Here is an 18,822-nt window from a genome sequence, read left to right on the forward strand (position 1 = left end):
GCTCATGCCGGGCACCCTCACACTTCTAACTTAGCACCCTGCCTTCAGGATTGAAGGGTTTACCTTAGGGGTGACTTATAGGTTGTAGGTGCAGTGACCTCAGATATATGAAAACTTGTATCTGTTGTGAGAGGTGCTACCACCAGCTCACACATGCTGCAATGGCAGGCCTTTGGTCTCAGTTTGAGTGGACTCTCATGGGTGGCATAATACATGCTGCAGCCAATGGAAGACCTTCTGTGTACCTATACCCTGGGTACCTTAGTACCATATACTAGCGACTTACCTGGGTACACCAGTAGCCAATGGGGAAGGTACCAAAGTACTTAGCATAACACATTTCACGAGGAAGCATAGTGACTGGGGGCCTGATTAGCAGCATAGCAGTCAGACTAGTCAGGAAACAAAATTACATCAGCAAAACGTTTGGGTAAACATGAACGCAGATCCTACTTTACTACAGGGGATGTAGTATGGTAATCCTTGTGCCCTCCCATATCTAACTCTGAAATCCAGTTTGAGGTAGGCACTGTGCCCACTGCAAGCCCAGAAACAGAAGTCTTGTGGGACAAAAGCAGGGTCATCCAGCAAACAGACAATGGAAACAAAATAATGTATCTAAATAATGCTATCAGTTACTGTAACGGCTGAAATGATGACAAGGGACAAGTCTCTTTTTAGGTTGAGCCTAGGCAGCGTGCAGTCGCTGTCTGCACGACACCAACTCCACCACCCTGATCGACAACCTATCCAACCTCGGACTCTTGTCACAAAACCCACCCACTCCGCCGGTCACACGCTTGATCCCATCTTCTCCGCAAGCCCCCACGTCTCCTTCAACCATACCACCGAACTCCACTGGACTGATCATCGCTACATCGTCTTCACCTTCAAGAAACCGACCACGCACCACTGCACCCAACAGATGCCTCACCGCTGCTGGAGCAAAGTCACCGAAGACCAGCTAACCAACACCCTCCCCCAGAGCCCACCCGCCGACCCTCTGACCCCGACACTGCCACCCGCAACCTCAGACAGTGGATCAACAACTGTGCCAATACCCTTGCCCCGATTAAGAAACCCTCCAACAGTCACACTAACAAGAAAGCCAGCTGGTTCACTGACGACCTCCGGGCCTCCAAGCAAACCTGCGGAAAGCTGGAGAAGATCTGGCACCCTGAACGAACACTGGACAGCCACGCAGCCCACAAGAACGCCACCCGCAGATACCATCACCTCATCAGATCCGCCAAAAGGGCTTCCTTCAAAGACCGCCTAGGCAACAATGCGCACAACAGAAAAGAGCTCTTCAACATCGTGAAGGAACTCTCCAACCCCAGCTCCAACACCAACGACGTCCCACCCTCGCAAGACATGTGCGACTCGCTGGCCACCTTCTTCTACCGCAAGATCAGACATTCACAACAACTTCAATGCGACGACCTCCTCGACAACCACTGAGACCTCCGCCCCCACGACCACCATCCGCACGAACCGCCTGCTCTCCTGGACCAACATCAATGACGACGACACCATCAAGATCATGAACACCATCCACTCCGGATGTCCGTCAGACCCATGCCATCACCACATCTTCAACAAAGCCAGCACAGCCGTCACACCCCATCTCCGGAAAGTTATCAACACCTCCTTCGAGACACCAACCTTCCCGGAGAGCTGGAAGCACGCAGATATCAACGCCTTACTCAAGAAACCCAAAGCGGACCCCAAGGAGCTCAAGAACTTCCGGCCCATCTCCTGCTCCCGTTCCTGGCAAAGGTCATCGAGAAGACCGTCAACGAACAACTGACCCGCTACCTCGAGGAAAACAACATCCAGTCCGGGTTCTGCAGCAACCACAGCACCGAGACTGCCCTCATCGCCGCCACCAATGACATCAAGTCCATGCTGGACAACGGAGAAACGGCGGCCCTCATCCTCCTGGACCTGTCAGCCGCCTTCGACACGGTCTGCCACCACCCACTGCTAACACGCCTCCACAACGCCGGGATCCAAGAGAAGGCCCTGGACTGGACCACCTCCTTCCTCTCCGGCAGAACACAAAGCGTCCGCCTTCCCCCTTTCCGCTCCAAAGCCACCGAGATCATCTGCGGCGTACCCCAGGGCTCATCCCTCAGCCCAACTCTGTTTAACATCTACATGGCACCGCTCTCCCACGTCGCCCGTCAGCACGACATCAACATTATCTCCTATGCCGATGACACCCAGCTGATCCTCTCCCTCACCAAGGACCCCCACACCGCCAAAACCAACCTTCACGAAGGAATGAAGGCCGTCACTGAATGGATGAGGAACAGCCGACTGAAGCTGAACTCGGACAAGATGGAGTTCCTCATCCTCGGATCCACCCCTTCAGCCTGGGACGACTCCTGGTGGCCGACTGCACTGGGAACCGCCCCAACACTCACCGACCATGCACGCAACCTAGGGGTCATCCTCGACTCCACCCTCCACATGACTAAACAGGTCAACGCCGTCTCCTCCTCCTGCTTCAACACCCTCTGCATTCTCCGCAGGATCTACAAGTGGATCCCCACTGAAACGAGAAGAACATTCACCCAGGCCCTCGTCAGCAGCTGGTTGGACTACGGAAACGCCTTCTATGCAGGAGCCTTGGCCAAACTCCTGAGACGGCTCCAACGCATCCAGAACGCCTCAGCACGCCTGATCCTCGACATCCCTCGCCGCAGCCACATCACACCCCACCTGAGAGACTTGCACTGGCTTCCGGTCAACAAGAGGATAACCTTTAAGTTCCTCACCCATGCACACAAGGCACTCCACAACACCGGATCAACTTACCTCAACAGACGACTCCGCTTCTACACCCCCACCCGCCAGCTCCGCTCCGCCGACCTCGCCCTTGCCACAGTCCCCCGCTTCGGAAGAGCGACCTCCGGCGGCACATCGTTCTTCCACCTCGCCGCCAAGACCTGGAAACCCCTCCCCATCCACCTACCGCAGACCCAAGACCTGCTGACCTTTAGAAAACTTTTCAAGACCTGGCTTTTCGAGCAGTAGCAGCATTCCCCACCCCAGCGCCTTGAGACCCTCACGGGTGAGTAGTGCGCCTTACTAATGATATGATTGATTGATTGATTGATTGATTGTTCTGTGTTGGAGTGGGGGTGGCTCGGGTTGGAGAAGGAGAGTCGAAGGGAGGTCTTGTGCATGATGGCGAGTCCTCCTTCTGGGCGGTGGAGGCGGTCCCTTCTCTGGATCATGTATCCGTCGTGGATGGCGGTGGCAATGTCGGGGCCGGAGGTGGCGTTCGTCCAGGTTTTGGTGAGGAAGGCGACGTCGGGCGAGAAGGTGTCGAGCAGGTCCCAGATCTCTATGGTGTGTCTGTGTTGGAAGCGTATGTTGAGGAGGATGCATGTCAGGGCTCTGGTCGTGCGGGCGTCTGGCGAGGTCTTGGCGGTCTTGGGGGCACAGTCAATGCTGAAGGATCATCAGCAGTGTCTGCAGGCGAACTGTCCTTGGGTGTTGTTTGGTGTGGCTCTTTGGCGGTTGAGTGCGTGGAGTGCGGCAGAGATGTATCGGCGGGGTTCTGGAGATCAAGGGTTCCTGGCACTGGCCGCGGTCGGGTCGCTGACAGGCGCAGACGGGCTTGCCAGGTGGGAGGGAGGTACAGCTGGGAGGCGGGATTAGGAAGTGGGAGGGGCCGCGGGGGCAGCAGCGGCGGGAGGGGGAGCAGTGAAAAACCGGGTGGTAACAGAAAACGAAGGGACTAGGGCGCAACAGCAGAAAAACAAGCACAAGGCACAACACTTAGGCGCACAAGTAAGGCAAAGGCAAACAAAAGGAGCGAGCAACAGGAGGCAAACCTAGGCTCGAACCCCTACCAGCCTGAGCAGAGGCACAGCACAGCAGACTGGAGCTACGTGGGGGAGAGCGGTCCCTGGTGATGTCAGAGCCCCTGCTCACCCTCACCACGCAGCGGCCGGCATTTTATGTGGAGGTTGGAAGGGAGGTGCAGCTGGGAGGCTGGATCGGGAAGCGGCGGTGGGAGGGGCAGCAGCGGCGGGTGGGGGGGCGGTGAAAAAACAGGCTGGAACGGAAAACGAAGGGACTAGGGCGCAACAGCAGAAAAACAAGCACAGGGCACAACACTTAAGCGCACAAGTAAGGCAAAGGCTAGCAAAAGAAGGGGCGAGCAACAGGAGGCAAACCTAGGCTCGAACCCTACCAGCCTGGGCAGAGGCATAGCACAGCAGACCGAAGCTAGGTGGCGAAGAGCACGGGCCCCTGGCCGAGGTCAAAGGTCCAGCTTACTTTAGGACAGCAAGTCATGACACACTTTTTCTGGTTTTCTTGACGTCACTTTAACGTTATTTGGCATAAATAATCACAGGGTTTTATACATTGTTCTTGTGACAGTTAGGCTGTTCCATTCTTGGTTGTTTTGACAATACGATTTTGATTAAATTATAGGATATATTCCCCTGATGAAGTGTAAGTGTCAGTCCCGAAATATATTTGGATTCTTAAGAAATGCTTAAAGATGAACAATTATAGTGTGATGCATCAACACTATTAATTTGATGAATCAATCATAATAAATGATGGTTATAACTGATAGAGCAAACTATGTTGTGATTACTAATACAAAGGGAAATTAAAAGAATACATGCAAGATTAATTTTTTTTATTGGAATAAAAGTGTGAACATTATTCGCCTTCAGAAAAACGCAACAGCGCCAGATTATTATAGAGTAGCATTATATTTGTTTAAATCGAGCACAAAAAGTTTTTCTACTACTGATATTCTGAAGTCACACATGTGGAAGAGCTTTCATAAACGATAATGAAGAAAAAAGCGTTTTGTCGAAATAAAATATTTGCCTCAGATCACACAATTAAAGTGGTGAAGCCGCTATTTATTAAGGTTTAATGATTCCACTTTGTACAAATCAACCAGGAAATGGGTATATTTTGTCTTTCCGGATGCTAAGGCTTTGTTTTTACCACTTTGTACAGTTTTTGTACTATGTGACCTCGACCCAAATGCCAAATTGACGCCTTTATATGAGCATCAGTTAGTTACTTTACACAAGGTCACATGTATTGCTTACAGGCATGGAGAGATTAAGCGAATTCCCCAGGAACACAAGATTTTGAGCCAACATCAAGACTCGAACCCTGTTCCTCAGTTCCAAAGTCGGCAGCGCTGGCCATAGTGTCACATCCTGGGTAGATGGAAGGAGGGAGAGAGGCAGGCAGAAGTCACATAAAGCTCGGCTCGTTATGGGCTCGAGGTTCCAAAGGGGCCTTGAGCTGAACCAGAGCCAAGCATCAGGTTCGAGTCTGGCTCGAGTTTTTAGTGGCTCGCCCATCTCTAGCCAAAGCTGGTCTGCATCTGCCATAGTGTACTTCTGTGAGTATTGATTTACACTTGAAGGCAACGCCCCACAGGGTCAAAGAAAGGATGAGTAAGTAGCTTTCCATGATGGGAATTGACTCCCCCATATTTAATAGGGGATACATTTTAAACCATTGAGGGGAAAAACCGCTAGTACACAATTGGCTTTCATTTGATAATACCCATTTCATTTTCATTTATTAATACACGTTTCATTTTCATTTATTAATACACGTTTCATTTTCATTTGTCTGTGCAGATTTCCCCACCTAGCGGAAATTGCAAAGCCGTACACTTTATGCATTTGAATTCTCAAGCAAGTCTGGGCTGGTCCCAGAAAGCTTTAAATGAGCATGAACTCGTTTATAAATTACCAAACAGTTGAAAGTATGTCACCGAACAGAGAGGCAATCGTACATGAATACCTTTACTGCCTTTTATCTTGGGCATTGGGACCCAAGCCCAAAGTGTGGACACCATTGATCATGTGACGTATGTACTGTATTGTATGTCATTTTCTGCACATGAACCTGGTGCGTGTGCGGTCATTTACTTAGCACTGACCATGTTTGTGAACGTTTCATGCATTGCTGTCCCTGTCTCCTGCCCAGCACCGTGCTGATTGGCTGCCTGTGTTCTGTGTCCCAGGTGCAGGATAAGTTCCGCTTGGACCTGTCGGATGAGGAGGCGGTGCATTACATGCAGAGTCTCATCGACGAGAGCGTGAATGCGCTCTTTGCTGCTGTGGTGGAACAGATTCACAAGTTTGCACAGGTAAGCTGACGATCAAGAAGAAACATCGAATGTGCCTTTTACAACACTCCCTCCCGAAGGAAAATCTAATGACCGAGTCAGTAGAAAGTAAAGGGCGACACGAGCCTTCTTTTATCTTTGAATTATACGTCCATACATTAAATACCAAAGCAGGTTAGATCATCTTATATTACATGGATGCATGATGTGCAATATCTCTTCCACTCCGTGTTCAATGACTGTTTATATTTTGGCTGTGCATCCTGGGAGCAGTAGGGTGTGCATCTGCTTCTAATCCCAACTCAAAGTACATGGGTTACCCACCCCGCACGTTGGTTCCACGCTTTCTCGTTCATCGGCTTCTGCTGTTACCTCTTTCTCCACTGATCACGCGGGCTGCCCTGCCTTATCGATCCGCTGATGTGTTAACAGCCCCAGCCTCAGCCCCATGCACTTTTTGACTTTCCCAACTACTTTTTTAAAGTTTGTGTTTATTAAGAATAGCAAAAAAAACGGCATTTTAATAATTAACATAAGTCATAATAGCAAACAATAGAACAGGAGCAGTAAGCATAAAATACAGTAAATGTAGAAACATTTGGTACGAATAGATAAAAATACAAGAAAATATAGATTCTATGTAGCTGGAGAAAGGAAAACAATGTGCAACTTTTCTGTATAACAGAAAAACTAATAACAGCACAAAACTGTAAACATTACGACGCGAAAGGAAAAAGTAAACATCATATATACAACTTTATAACATTGTATAGATCTTCTATTAATATAAAGGCAGTTGAGTGAACTTCAAGGTAGCTTCCATACTTCATCTGACACAGTAATCATTTTATTAGCAGTTGAGGCGAAATAGGATGACTACGTGGTTAGTAGAAGCCATAAAATATCTCTTTTTATAGCTAAAGATATAGAAGAGACATAGTTGGTGTCTAGTCTATGGTGAAAGCAAGCAGCATTCCACCAAGACCTGAAAGTGACATTCTGAGCGTGTGTAGGAAGGCGTCCCTTTTTTGCATGGTCACCCCCCACTTTTTGCCTGACACATGGTGCACTTTGAATTGGTGTGCCCCGGGTCCGTGCCAAGCAGGTTCCCAGGGCCTATGTTCTTGCGCAACGCTGTACCTTTGTGCCCACAATTGGCACATCTCTGCCCACAGGTAAGCCCCTTGTAAAAGGTACCATGGATATCAAGGGTACTGTGACCAGGGAAGGACTCTAAGGGCTGCAGCACCTGTTGTGTCACCCTTAAGGGCCCTGCCACTTATCACCCACATACTGCCATTGCAGGTTGCATTCTTTGGTGCAGAGTCAAGTGAAGAGTCAACATGGCCCACATCCCTGTTTGCCATGCATGCAAACCACTGCCTGTGGCCTACGTACGCCATCCCTCTAGCAGGGTGCACTAGACCACAGGTGACCCTACAGTTGCTGGAGCACTGTATCCCTACAGTGTCTACGACCATTCTTAGACATTGTAAATGCAGTAAAGACATCAAGAGTATATGGCCTCTGAGGTGGTCAATACAAACCCCACAGCTCCATAATTGCTTTACTGAACACTGGGAAGTTTGGTAGCAAACTTCTTAGAACATTAATCCCACAATAATGCCAGTGTGGGATTTTATGTAAAATGTACACAAAGGGCATCGTAGAGATGACCCCTGGAAAACTATCAACCGTGGTGTGGTTTCTGGATGGCTGCCTGCCATTTGCCACCACAGACAAGTTGGTTTCTGTAGCCCTGTGTAGAGAGCCTCCGCTCTCTGGGTCTTGAAACAAAGCCCATCCTACACAGAGGTGTCATGCCTCCTCCCCCAATATGGGTTGGGCTCAGGAAGGGAAAGATACAAAGGCCTGCCGCCTTTGTAAGCTGTCACTGCCCCCTAAAGCCCTGAGGACCTGCCCTGAACTCACGTTTCAGACTCTGTCTCCTGTGAGCACCTGATTTGCTCAAACCAAGATTCACCCACAGAATCTGGATTAAGGCAGATCTGCCATTTTACACCACTCTGCACCGGATGCCCACGGCCTGAGTTGGAGTGGCCTAACACCACAAGGAGGTCTCCCCAGCGATCCTGACCTGAGATCTGGTGATCCCCGACCTCCCTCAAGCTTCAAGTCAATGCCTGTAGCCTCAACCTCATGGGTACCCCCAACTGCGACCGGAGCTGGTAAGAAGACCTGACACCAAAAGACAGCCCTGCACCAGATGCCCCATAGCCTTGGGTGGCCCAACGATTGGTGTCCAGGCATCCCCCAAGAAACAAACGTACCTCTCCAGCCGGTGGTTGTCTACAGGAAGCCTCCCTGCCCGAACCTACAGCATCTTTTCTGAACCAAAGATCTCAATTGGAATCCTCAGGGTCCCCGACATCACCTTGGCACTCTGCACCCGGCCGCCCCTGTGCCACAGGGCCTGCAGCTCCTGTGCTGAACGTTGGCCCTGCAATGCTGAGCTTGTCCTCAAGAGCTTTGGGTCTTATACCTGAGTGGCCTGCTTGTAAGCAGCCCCTGACCGAAGGCCCCCTTAATCCCATTGGATAACGCTGGGCCCCTGCACTCTGCACCTTCTTCCCCAGTGCCACTGGTGGTACAAATTAAGTGCCTAACTGTACGTTGGGGAACCTAAGTTCTAACTCCTAAAAGCTATTCTTGCAGGTCGTTTCCTTACCTGCAAACGGATAACATTCTTTTTTGCATAGTAGCTAATGTTGTGATTTTTTGTTCCTAAAAGTGTTCCGTGTGGTGCTGAACTTTTGTATGAAAAAAAAGTCACTAAATTACAAACCTAAAAAAGTCTTACTTACCTTATATTGTAGGATCTACGGTGTGGCATATAGGCATACCACCCCGAGTGGTCAATGGAATCCTAAAGTAAAGCAAAAGTAATTTCTGTGTAATTTAAACTGTTTTTAAAGCATATATAAACCATTCCCAATTGCATTTCCTTGTAAATGTTTACAATTGAAAGTACATTTTACCTAACTGTACTAACACTTGCTTGGTTCTAGAAATAAAACATACGTATACAATTTTAATACTTACCTAATTTGTCTGGATTCAGTCTCTGAGAGTGTGCCATCAGCCTTGAGTGAGTGAATACAATAAATGTGTAACATACCCTCTGGATAGGCCTAAGTGCTCACCCACAATATCACAAAGAGGGCCGTTAGTACTTGTCTAAATCTGATAGAGACATCCATCTGCAGATTCCTTAACTTAGAATTTCTCCCAGGCGCCAGTCTGGATCCAGAGATTTTTCAGCAGTACCTCTGTGTGCTGGGGGACGGCGTCGTACGGCTCCGTAGTGACGTCATCCATGGGTATGACATCAGGGGAGCCATACAAGTACCATCAGGGCGCGTACGTCAGTTTCCTTCTTTTCCGCGCTGTAACGCAGATCCAGGAGAAGATGTTCCTCAGGCCTCGTTTTTTTTTTGGCCTACTAGAAGCCTTGTGCATCTGGAACAGTGTGCCGATGCCTTCAGGCTTTAAAATGTGCAAGACCTGTATGCGGCATATGTCGGTGACGGATCCGCACGCCATTTGTATGTGGTGCTTGGGAGAGCACAATGACTCCGAGGAGTACGACGCCTGTCGGAGGCTGAAGCCCAAGACGTTACGGGAACGTCAGGTGAAGTTGCTGTCAGCCCGGCTGTCCTGTTTGGCATCCAAGTGGCCCGCTCTTCCTCCCGTTCTCAGGATCCTGCTCCGGGCAGGTCGAGAAGCCGTTCCCATGGACGTCGCTCGTCGAGAAGCCATTCCCGGGGATGAAGCTCGCTGAAATCAGGTAAATCCTACCGGAAGGGAGCAAAGTCACAGAGGCCCTCGGCCTTGCGAAGTTGTGACGCTGGTGCCAGTTCCTCCCAGTCCCTACCGGAGGCGGTTGCAAGGAGTCGACACAGAGTTTTCTACCTTATCCTGTTGAGGACCCAAATAGAGGAGTATTTTCCGGCTTTGCAAGCCTTTTTTGGGTCAGCACTCTCCCTGGAGCGCCTTCGGGCCCCAAAGAGGTGGAAGGGACTCGTCAATGGAGTCCCTACAACGTCAGGGAACAGCTCAGTGCGGCTTCCTGCTATGACTTTGATGGTGTCCGCTGATGATGACCTGTCAACGCCTCGATGTTCTGTGAAGCCAACATCAGTCTTGGTGGTGGACGTCGATGTGACGCCGTCTTGACGCCAGAGACATCCATAGTGGTGGCCATCGATACGACGGTTTATCTTCCCGAGCAGGGAGTCCAGGATTTTCAGGCTATGATTCCGATCTTTCAGCCTCTATCTTGGGTTTCAGTCAGGATGACCCTCCGGCTCCTGGGCCTGATGGCCTCCTGCATCCTGTTGGTGCAACATGCCAGGTGGCATATGCGGGCTCTGCAGTGGGACCTGAAGTTCCAGTGGGCACAGCATCAGGGCAACCTGTCCGATCATGTCCTGATCACAGAGGTGGTGGCTCTTGAATCGCGATTGGGCCAGTGGCAGATCCCTCTCCCTTCCCCAACCGTAGCACACAGTGGTGACGGATGTGTCCCTCCTGGGATGGGGAGGCCACTTGGGAGAGGCAGAGATCAGAGGACTCTGGTCTCCGGCGGAGTCCCGGCTCCATATCAACCTTCTGGAGCTGCGGGCGATCCGACTTGCACTGAAGTCATTCCTTCCCTCTGTCCGGGGAAGTGTAGTGCTGGTATTCACGGAAAACACCACTGCCATGTGATATTGCAACAAACAGGGCGGGGTGGGGTCCTGGACCCTATGTCAGGAGGCTCTGCGCCTCGGCATGGCTGGAACGTCAAGGCCTAACCTTGGTGGTTCAACACCTGGTAGGTTCTCTGAACGCCAGGGCGGAGAAACTCAGCCGCCGGTGCTTGATGGATCACGAATGGCGTCTGAACTCAGATGTGGCGCAAGGTCTCTTTCATTGACAACACCACCGCGGCATACATCTAGTGGTTTAACACCTGGCAGTTTCTCTGAACGCCAAGGCGGAAGATCTCTGCCGGGGGTGCATGATAGATCATGAATGGCGACTTCACTTGGAGGTGGTGCAAGGTCTCTTTCAGGAGTGGGACGAACCTTGGTTAGATCTATTCACCAGAAGAGAATGCGCAATGTCAGCTGTTCTGCGCCTTGGAGTTTCCAAGGCGGCTCTCGTTCAGCGACGCTTTTCGTTGTGAGTGGAGTTGCAGGTTCCTGTACGCCTTTCTGCCGGTACCACTTATGTCCAGAGTGCTCAAGAAGATCAAGCACAACCGGGCCCAAGTCATTCTCATGGCTTCGGACTGGGCACGAAGAGTCTGGTTCCCCAAGCTCTTGAGCATGGCCATCGATCCTCTGATCAGACTGCCTCTTCAGGAGGATCTTCTGTCGCAGCAGCAGGGGACGGTCTTCCACACAAACCAGTCCAATCTCCACCTTCTTGCGTGGAGATTGAGCGGCGACAGTTGACAGTTGACAGCATACAGCCTTCCTCCCGAAGTCTGTAATGTCTTCTTGGCAGCCAGGCATCCCTCCACTAAAATGGTATATGCCTGTAGATGGAACAAATTTGTCGCATGGTGCACAGCAAGGACTGAGGATCCCCCTTCTGCCCCTCTTTGAGAGGTTCTCCTCTTCATTCTTTCTTTGGCCCAGCAGGGCTCTGCTCTGGGCACTATTAAGGGCAATCTTTCGGCCATTTTGGTCTTTCTTCGCCTTTCTGATCCGCCTTCTCTTTTCAAGTCCCCTATTGTGAACAGATTTCTGAAGGGCATTACTCATCTCTTTCCTCTTACTCCTTACTTAATGGCCCAGTGGAACTTGAATCTTGTCATCACTTATCTTGTGTGTGCTCCCTTTGAGCCACTAAATAATTGTCCTCTTCGCCTCCTTACTTTGAAGACTGCTTTCTTGCTTGCCATCACCTCTGCTCACAGGGTGAGTGAGCTTCAAGCCTTAGCTTCCAGACCTCCCTTTCTAGCTGTCCATCCAGACAAAGTGGTCCTCCGTAGTAGGCCCTCTTTACTGCCCAAAGTGGTTACCACTTACCACATATGTATGAGCATCACATTGCCCACATTCTTCCCGCCTCCGCACCCTTCCAAAGAGGAGAAGAGGTTCCACCATCTGGACCCAAAACGTGCGCTGTTTTTGTACCTTGACCACACTTAAGACTTCCCTGTGGACGATCCAGGGGGGACAGCAGCTACTACTGCTTTGGGACATGGAGTTCCTCTGGTTGACATCTGCCCGGCAGCCACGTGGGCAACCCTGCACACTTTTACTAAGCATTACTGCCTGGACAGCCAAGTCCGGAGAGATGGCTTTTTCAGCAATTTTGCTCTCCAGGACTTCTAGATGTGAATTTAGTTTGCGGGGTTGGCATTGCTGGGGTATCAATTCTAAGGTAAGGAATCTATAATAGTCTATTTCAGATGAACCAGTTGCTTACCTTCGGTAACGAGGTATCTGTAGGTGACATATATTAGTCATAGATTCCTTACCTTCCCACCCATCTTCCCCGTTCTGCGAACTGAATTCTAGGAAGTGGGAGAACTCAGAGAGTCCGACTTCCCCCATTCAAATCAGAGAACACCGAAGTCATCTGCGGTGTACCACAAGGATCATCACTCAGTCCCACCCTCTTCAACGTTTATATGAGTCCACTCGCTTCCATCGCGCGACAACACAACCTTAACATCATCTCCTACGCAGATGACACCCAGCTGATCCTTTCCCTCACCAAAGACCCCAACACCGCCAAAACCAATCTTCACGAAGGCATGAAAGAAGTAGCCGTATGGATGAAAAACAGCCGCCTAAAACTCAACTCAGACAAAACGGAAGTACTCATCCTAGGATCATCCCCCTCTGCCTGGGACGACTCATGGTGGCCTTTGGATCTAGGCTCAGCACCCATACCCACAGACCACGCACGTAACCTTGGCTTCATCCTAGACTCCTCCCTCTCGATGACCAGACAAGTCAACGCCGTCTCATCCTCTTGCTTCAACGTACTTCGTATGCTCAAAATAATCTTCCACTGGATCCCCGCTGTGACAAGAAAGACTGTCACCCACGCACTGGTTACGAGTCGACTAGACTACGGAAACACCCTCTACGCCGGAATCACAGCCAAACTACAAAAAAAACTCCAACGCATCCAAAACGCATCAGCGAGACTCATTCTGGACATCCCTTGCCAAGATCACATTACCGGCCACCTGAAAGACCTCCACTGGCTTCCCGTCAACAAGAGAATAACATTCCGTCTCCTCACCGACGCACACAAGGCCCTCTACAAACTAGGGCCAGAATGCCTCAACACTCGACTATCATTCTACACACCCACCCGTCATCTAAGATCCTCCAATCAAGGCCTCGCCGCAGTTCCGCGTATCCAAAGATCCACCATGGGAGGTAGATCCTTCTCCTACTTGGCGGCCAAGACCTGGAACTCACTCCCCACTCACCTCCGCCTGACACAGAACCACTTCTCCTTCAGAAAAGAACTTAAAACCTGGCTATTCGACAAATAATGATCCCCTTCCCCAAGCGCCTTGAGACCCTCTGGGTGAGTAGCGCGCTTTATAAATTCTTGAACTTGAACTTGAACACCAATGGTCAGTGTCTCGCATGGCTCTGCGCTTCTGGCGTGTAAAGTCATGTCAGAATTGACATCAGCGTGCAGGGGCGGCATCTAAGTAGACACTGCGATGTCATGCCGTTGACCACGACGCCGTCGACGGACGCAGAGTCGACCGGCGCTACCTACCGATGCAGAAGGGGTACTGCTAAGAAGAAATTTCTCCAGATCCAGTCTGATTCCTGGCGTCATTCTAAGGTAAGGAATCTATAACTAATCTGTCTCTTACCGATACATCGTCACCGAAGGTAAGTAACTTGTTCATCGCAACATATGTCTGGTATTTTATACTAATAATAATAAGCAAGCTTTTAAAGAGCCTGGTTACACACACTGGTGTGTCCCCACACTGCAGCACAGACTCGTCAGGTGTCAAGGTGCAGAACCAAGATAGGTGGGCTTTATACCGGGAAAAGCCAGGTATTCAGTTGCCTTCAGAAAAGGGACTCCGATGGTTCAACACGTAAGAAGAGAGGGAGTGTGTCTCAGTGCTTCGCGGCTAGATATCTGAAGGAATAGGCTCCCATTCTTGCTCTTTTAACTAGGGATCTTGACCAACTAGGTCCCAGTTGCTTTCAGATGCCAAGTAGGAGTGTAGGGGGTGAGTTCATTGTGTAAGTAGCTCGGGCCTTTCACCTGCAGGATGCGTTGGCTAATACACAAGGTTTTGAAGATGATTCTCTTCTTAAGTGGAAACCAGTGAAGGGAAGAAAGAGCTTACCTGGTGGAGGCTCTCCTGGGTAGCATCAGAACAAGGCGGGCAGCTGCCTTCTGAATGCACTGAAGCCTGTGCAGGCATTTGTTAGTTGCTCCTAGCTATAGAGCATTTCCGTAATCCAGGTGGGGTGTGACTAACAAATGGACTAGGGTTTTCCTTGCTGCGATTTGGAGTACATCCAGAGTCTTCCGCAGTAATCAAATGTCAAGCTGCCTCTTCAAAGGGAGCATGGTGTTTACTTTGCTTTCAGCTGACTTCAAAGCGAGAACATTTATAGGAAAGAGGAATGCAGATTTCACACCTTGGACTGCATCTCTGAAAGGCAATCAAGCCCATTTTTTAAAACCACTTTCAGTGTTGCAAAGTAAGCAAGAAAGTGGTTTCAGTACAATAAATCAGTGTAATTCCTGCCACTGGTGGCTTCAGGGTGGCATCTTCTGTGTCAAATCAATGCAGTCTCAACATTTTCAGACTGTTCTCTTTTCTTTGTCCTACTGACAGCCAGCTTTATTAGCCCAATATTTTCTAACTTCTTTTTAATCTCGGTTGAGATTGGGAGGAGGCCAGCAGTTTGTCTGGTATGAGCTGGGGCTCTCGTACCTCGTGTGATGTGAACCACTCCCAAACTCCCTGGTGATCCAGACCTCCCTATGGGTTAGTTGTCAGATCTGCAGCACAGGAGGCACTTGGCATTGTTGTGTTTGCATCTTCATATCTCAGTGTACGAAATAAGGTTAGCATTGCCCTCCCTCAAATGTGCAATCATTAAAAACTAGAATTATGAGCCTGATGTATGAAATCGCATGTTTGTGATTTCCTAATAGAATGTTAGCGATTTGTTATAAGGGAATCGCAAATTGTGATGTACATCAGTGTGTTTGAAACTGTTAGCGATTTGCAGTAGGTCGCATATTGCCGTGCCTCATCAATATTCATGAGGCAGGTCACAATTTGCGACCCATTGTGAATGGCTACAATCAGAGGGATGGTGGCCTGCTAGGGTCAGCAGACCACCGTGTCTGTGATTGCTTTTTACATAAAGCAATATTTCTTTTTTGTAGTGCAGCCCGTTTCCTTAAAGAAAAACAGGCTGAATTACAAAAAAAAAAATGAAAAGTATTATTTTTATTTTATTAGACTAGGCAGTGCATGGGACCACTGTCTGCTCTTAAAAATGTTTTCACCCACATTCACATAGGGGAAGGAGCCACTAAGGACCCCTTCCTGTTTTCGAATGGGTTACCACCAACTTGAAGTTGGTGGCAACTGCGAATGTTTGGCGACCGCATTCCCGGTCGTAAAACATTCCTACATACCAGTGCTATTAGGTATTAGAAAGGGATGCCCTAAACACGCTCCTTCCTAATACTATTTTGTGCGTCTGTCCCCATATCCTTTTCTATAGGTAGATGCAGGTCAGGTTGCGCCCTGCCTATGTTGTTGTCGTCAAGTTTTTGTTAGTGTCTGTATTATCAATCGCCTTCTTGCTTGAGTAGCACTTTTATTCTGTCACTGCTCTCTGTGGCACTTGACCCATTTTTTGCACAAGAGTATTATTTCAGTGTTATATGTAGCGCTTGGTTCATTCTTCTGTGCTCTTTGTAGTGCTTGTTTCAGTTTTTGAACTAGTGGTTTTCTCTGTCACGGCTTTTTGTAGCGCTTGGTTGAATCTTTGAGCAAGATATTTATTCTATCAGTTTGTTGTTTATTTTGTGCCCAAGAGGGCAGTGATTTGAAAGTAAGTAGATGGCATATTTTGACAGGTTTTTGTGACTTCTACCAGTTGGTTTTACCACATCCCACTCTGATGTGCGAAGCCTCCGCATTCGTATGCTGTGCTGGCTGGCACTACTCCTGTGTTCTGCTGCAGCTTCTGGGCACTGCTCTCAGAAATGTGTGGCTCAGCTCAAGCGCTTCCATTTTTTATCCGACTTGTCTCTTTTTAGTTCGGAGATATTAGGGAATGTTTTTTAAAATAAAAATCGTCAGCCAAGTTGATGTTCCGAGTGTCCTGTTTATTCTCCTAATTGAGACTTGAAGAGAATTTAGTAAAATGTACTTCACGTCGTAACATGGTTTAACTACTAGAAATATTAATTGTTTGAGCTTGTATTTAACTAAAAAATAAATCTCATGACGATTGCACCGTAAACAATAATTCAGTTTGCCGAGCATTCTGCGCCAGCCTCTTTACCACGTAATCGGTGAAATGACCAAAAGTGCCTGGTAAGGGATGCCAGTGTAGGTCCAAGACACCTACATTCGTGCCAGGTTTTCTTGTCATTCACATAAAAATGTATTTACATTAATCTGAAAGACAATTTATTTAATTGGTCAGTGGTTAGGTTATCCTTAAAATATTGCATGGATCCTGCCCATCTGGGCTTGTGTTGGAGGCCCATATATGCCTCACATCTGTTAAGGATATAGCAGTTCACACTCCACTGCCCAGCGCCTCATACGATCTGTTCCGTGGTTTCACAAGGAACTTTAAGGACAGGTTTGTAAGTGTGCGTGAATAACAAGCAAAGAAAGGATGGGGGGTTTACAAGGACACCTATATTAATTGGAATTCTTCCTCCTACAAACTTTGTCCACTCAAATGATCCACTGGATAGGATGCTCTTAGAGGCATGAGATGGAATTATTGCAGTAAGGGTCCCAGGCAGGCTGTTTATCAAGCACTTTAGAATCACCCAGGCTGTTTATGCCCTGTTTTACGATTCAGAGCCGTAATGTTGTCCCTGACCTCCACGGCCGTTTCGGGGAGATGTCCAGAGCACTGGATATTGCTTCACGGGCAACAGGATTTTAAGAACCTACTGAACTGATGTACTAGTTTTTCCCTTGTGGATACATTTTCAGTCAATCGCATTTTGAGCACAGCTACTCCATAAACAATATTAAAAAAGCACACATCGCACAGCATAACACAGAATATAGAATAGGATAATCATAGTTAAAATAAATAGCTCAGCACAATAATACAAATTGATAATGTCTCCACTGATCTTAGCCCTAGGGAGGTCGGAGTTACTTACTTAAGCGACCTGATTATGTTAAGACCATTATTGCTATGGAGGGCCATTTGGACTACAGATGAGAGAGCTTTTAACCGGTCTATTATTGTGGACTGCCTGAAACTGGACTACTTTTTAAAGATATCATGGCTCGGTTATATTGCGGACAGCTTTCAAAAGATATTTGGACTAAACATTGTTGCAGACCCCAGCTCTGTGGGAAACTACTCCAAGTCAGACTTGAAAAACATTTTCTTGGCACACCGAGCCCAAAAACCCGATGCCCTAAGCGGGCGCCTCACTTCGGTTACCTCGTACAATAAATATGTGCAAAGTGGTGGCTTTCAAACGTATCTGAGTGTGGTAACCAAACCAGCCCATAGGTTTGTTCTGACGAGGCTTAGGCTGGGGATAGCCCATGGGTTGGTGGCTTTTCAACAATTAAAGAGACAGCCGGCTAGACCATGCCCATGTGATGGCCACTCGAAGCAGAGTACCCTGCACTTTTTGCTAATTTGCACATTATTCATGAATTTGAGGATTGTCTATATAAAACCACTTTTCCAAAAATATGCTATTTTTAATGTGGAGGATGCCATGAATATGATCAATGAATTGAACTCGCCGGACAAATGTTTTTTTATTGCAACGTTTTTATGTAAGTCTACTCAACTCAGGAAGAGTATGATTTTTTAAATTCCTTATGTGTTTTTTTAACTTATGTGCTTCTCTACTGTTAACATTTTGCTTGCTTGCTTTTTATGGTCATTACTTTTGAATGCACCGAATAAAGCTTCATGAAATGAAATGATAATGGTAAGGAATTTGGTTTCTTTTCTAAAGTGCAGATAATACACTAGAAAACCATCATAACTAGGCTTTTGGCCGCATATTAATTCTACAAAAATAAAACAATATTGTTCCGTTTAGTCCTCAGGGTTGTTTGCAACGTACAACTCTAGGCAGAAACAGATTTTTCACAGAGTTGTGAACACAGCTGGTTCGCATATTTTTATGAGCCTTATGGGTCTGTGTGTGCGTGCACGCCTCCGCTGCAGGCACAATCCATTATCTCTTTAATGTGCAGTAGGTGAAGCAGATTTGGTTTTCCAATATCATCTAATTATGACTGAAATAAGCCCCGCATGGACCCCTGCCCGCTGTCCATCTTCCATAGAGCCGTCGCTGCCATAGCGTCCCAGCTACAATGCACCATCAACTCCATCTTCGAATCTGGCACTTTACCAGATGACTGAAAACGTGTAGGTTCAAGGCCCTCCTCAAGAAACCCTTTGCAGACCCGACGGAAC

At 48.4% G+C, this 18,822-nt stretch overlaps 1 protein-coding gene across 2 annotated transcripts in view; it reads left to right on the forward strand.

Moving 5' to 3' along the window:
- Nucleotides 1–18,822, forward strand: part of PIK3C3 (phosphatidylinositol 3-kinase catalytic subunit type 3) — a 682,135-nt gene that overhangs the window by 586,384 nt on the left and 76,929 nt on the right. For both annotated transcript variants that reach the window (XM_086960327.1, XM_086960326.1), the window contains one exon: nucleotides 6,032–6,157. In XM_086960327.1, the coding sequence (XP_086816453.1) occupies nucleotides 6,032–6,157 (126 nt within the window). The remainder of the gene's footprint in view (nucleotides 1–6,031; nucleotides 6,158–18,822) is intronic.

This window comes from Lissotriton vulgaris, chromosome 3_1 (genome assembly GCF_964263255.1).
Source record: "Lissotriton vulgaris chromosome 3_1, aLisVul1.2, whole genome shotgun sequence".
Classification (NCBI taxonomy): Eukaryota; Metazoa; Chordata; class Amphibia; order Caudata; family Salamandridae; genus Lissotriton; species Lissotriton vulgaris.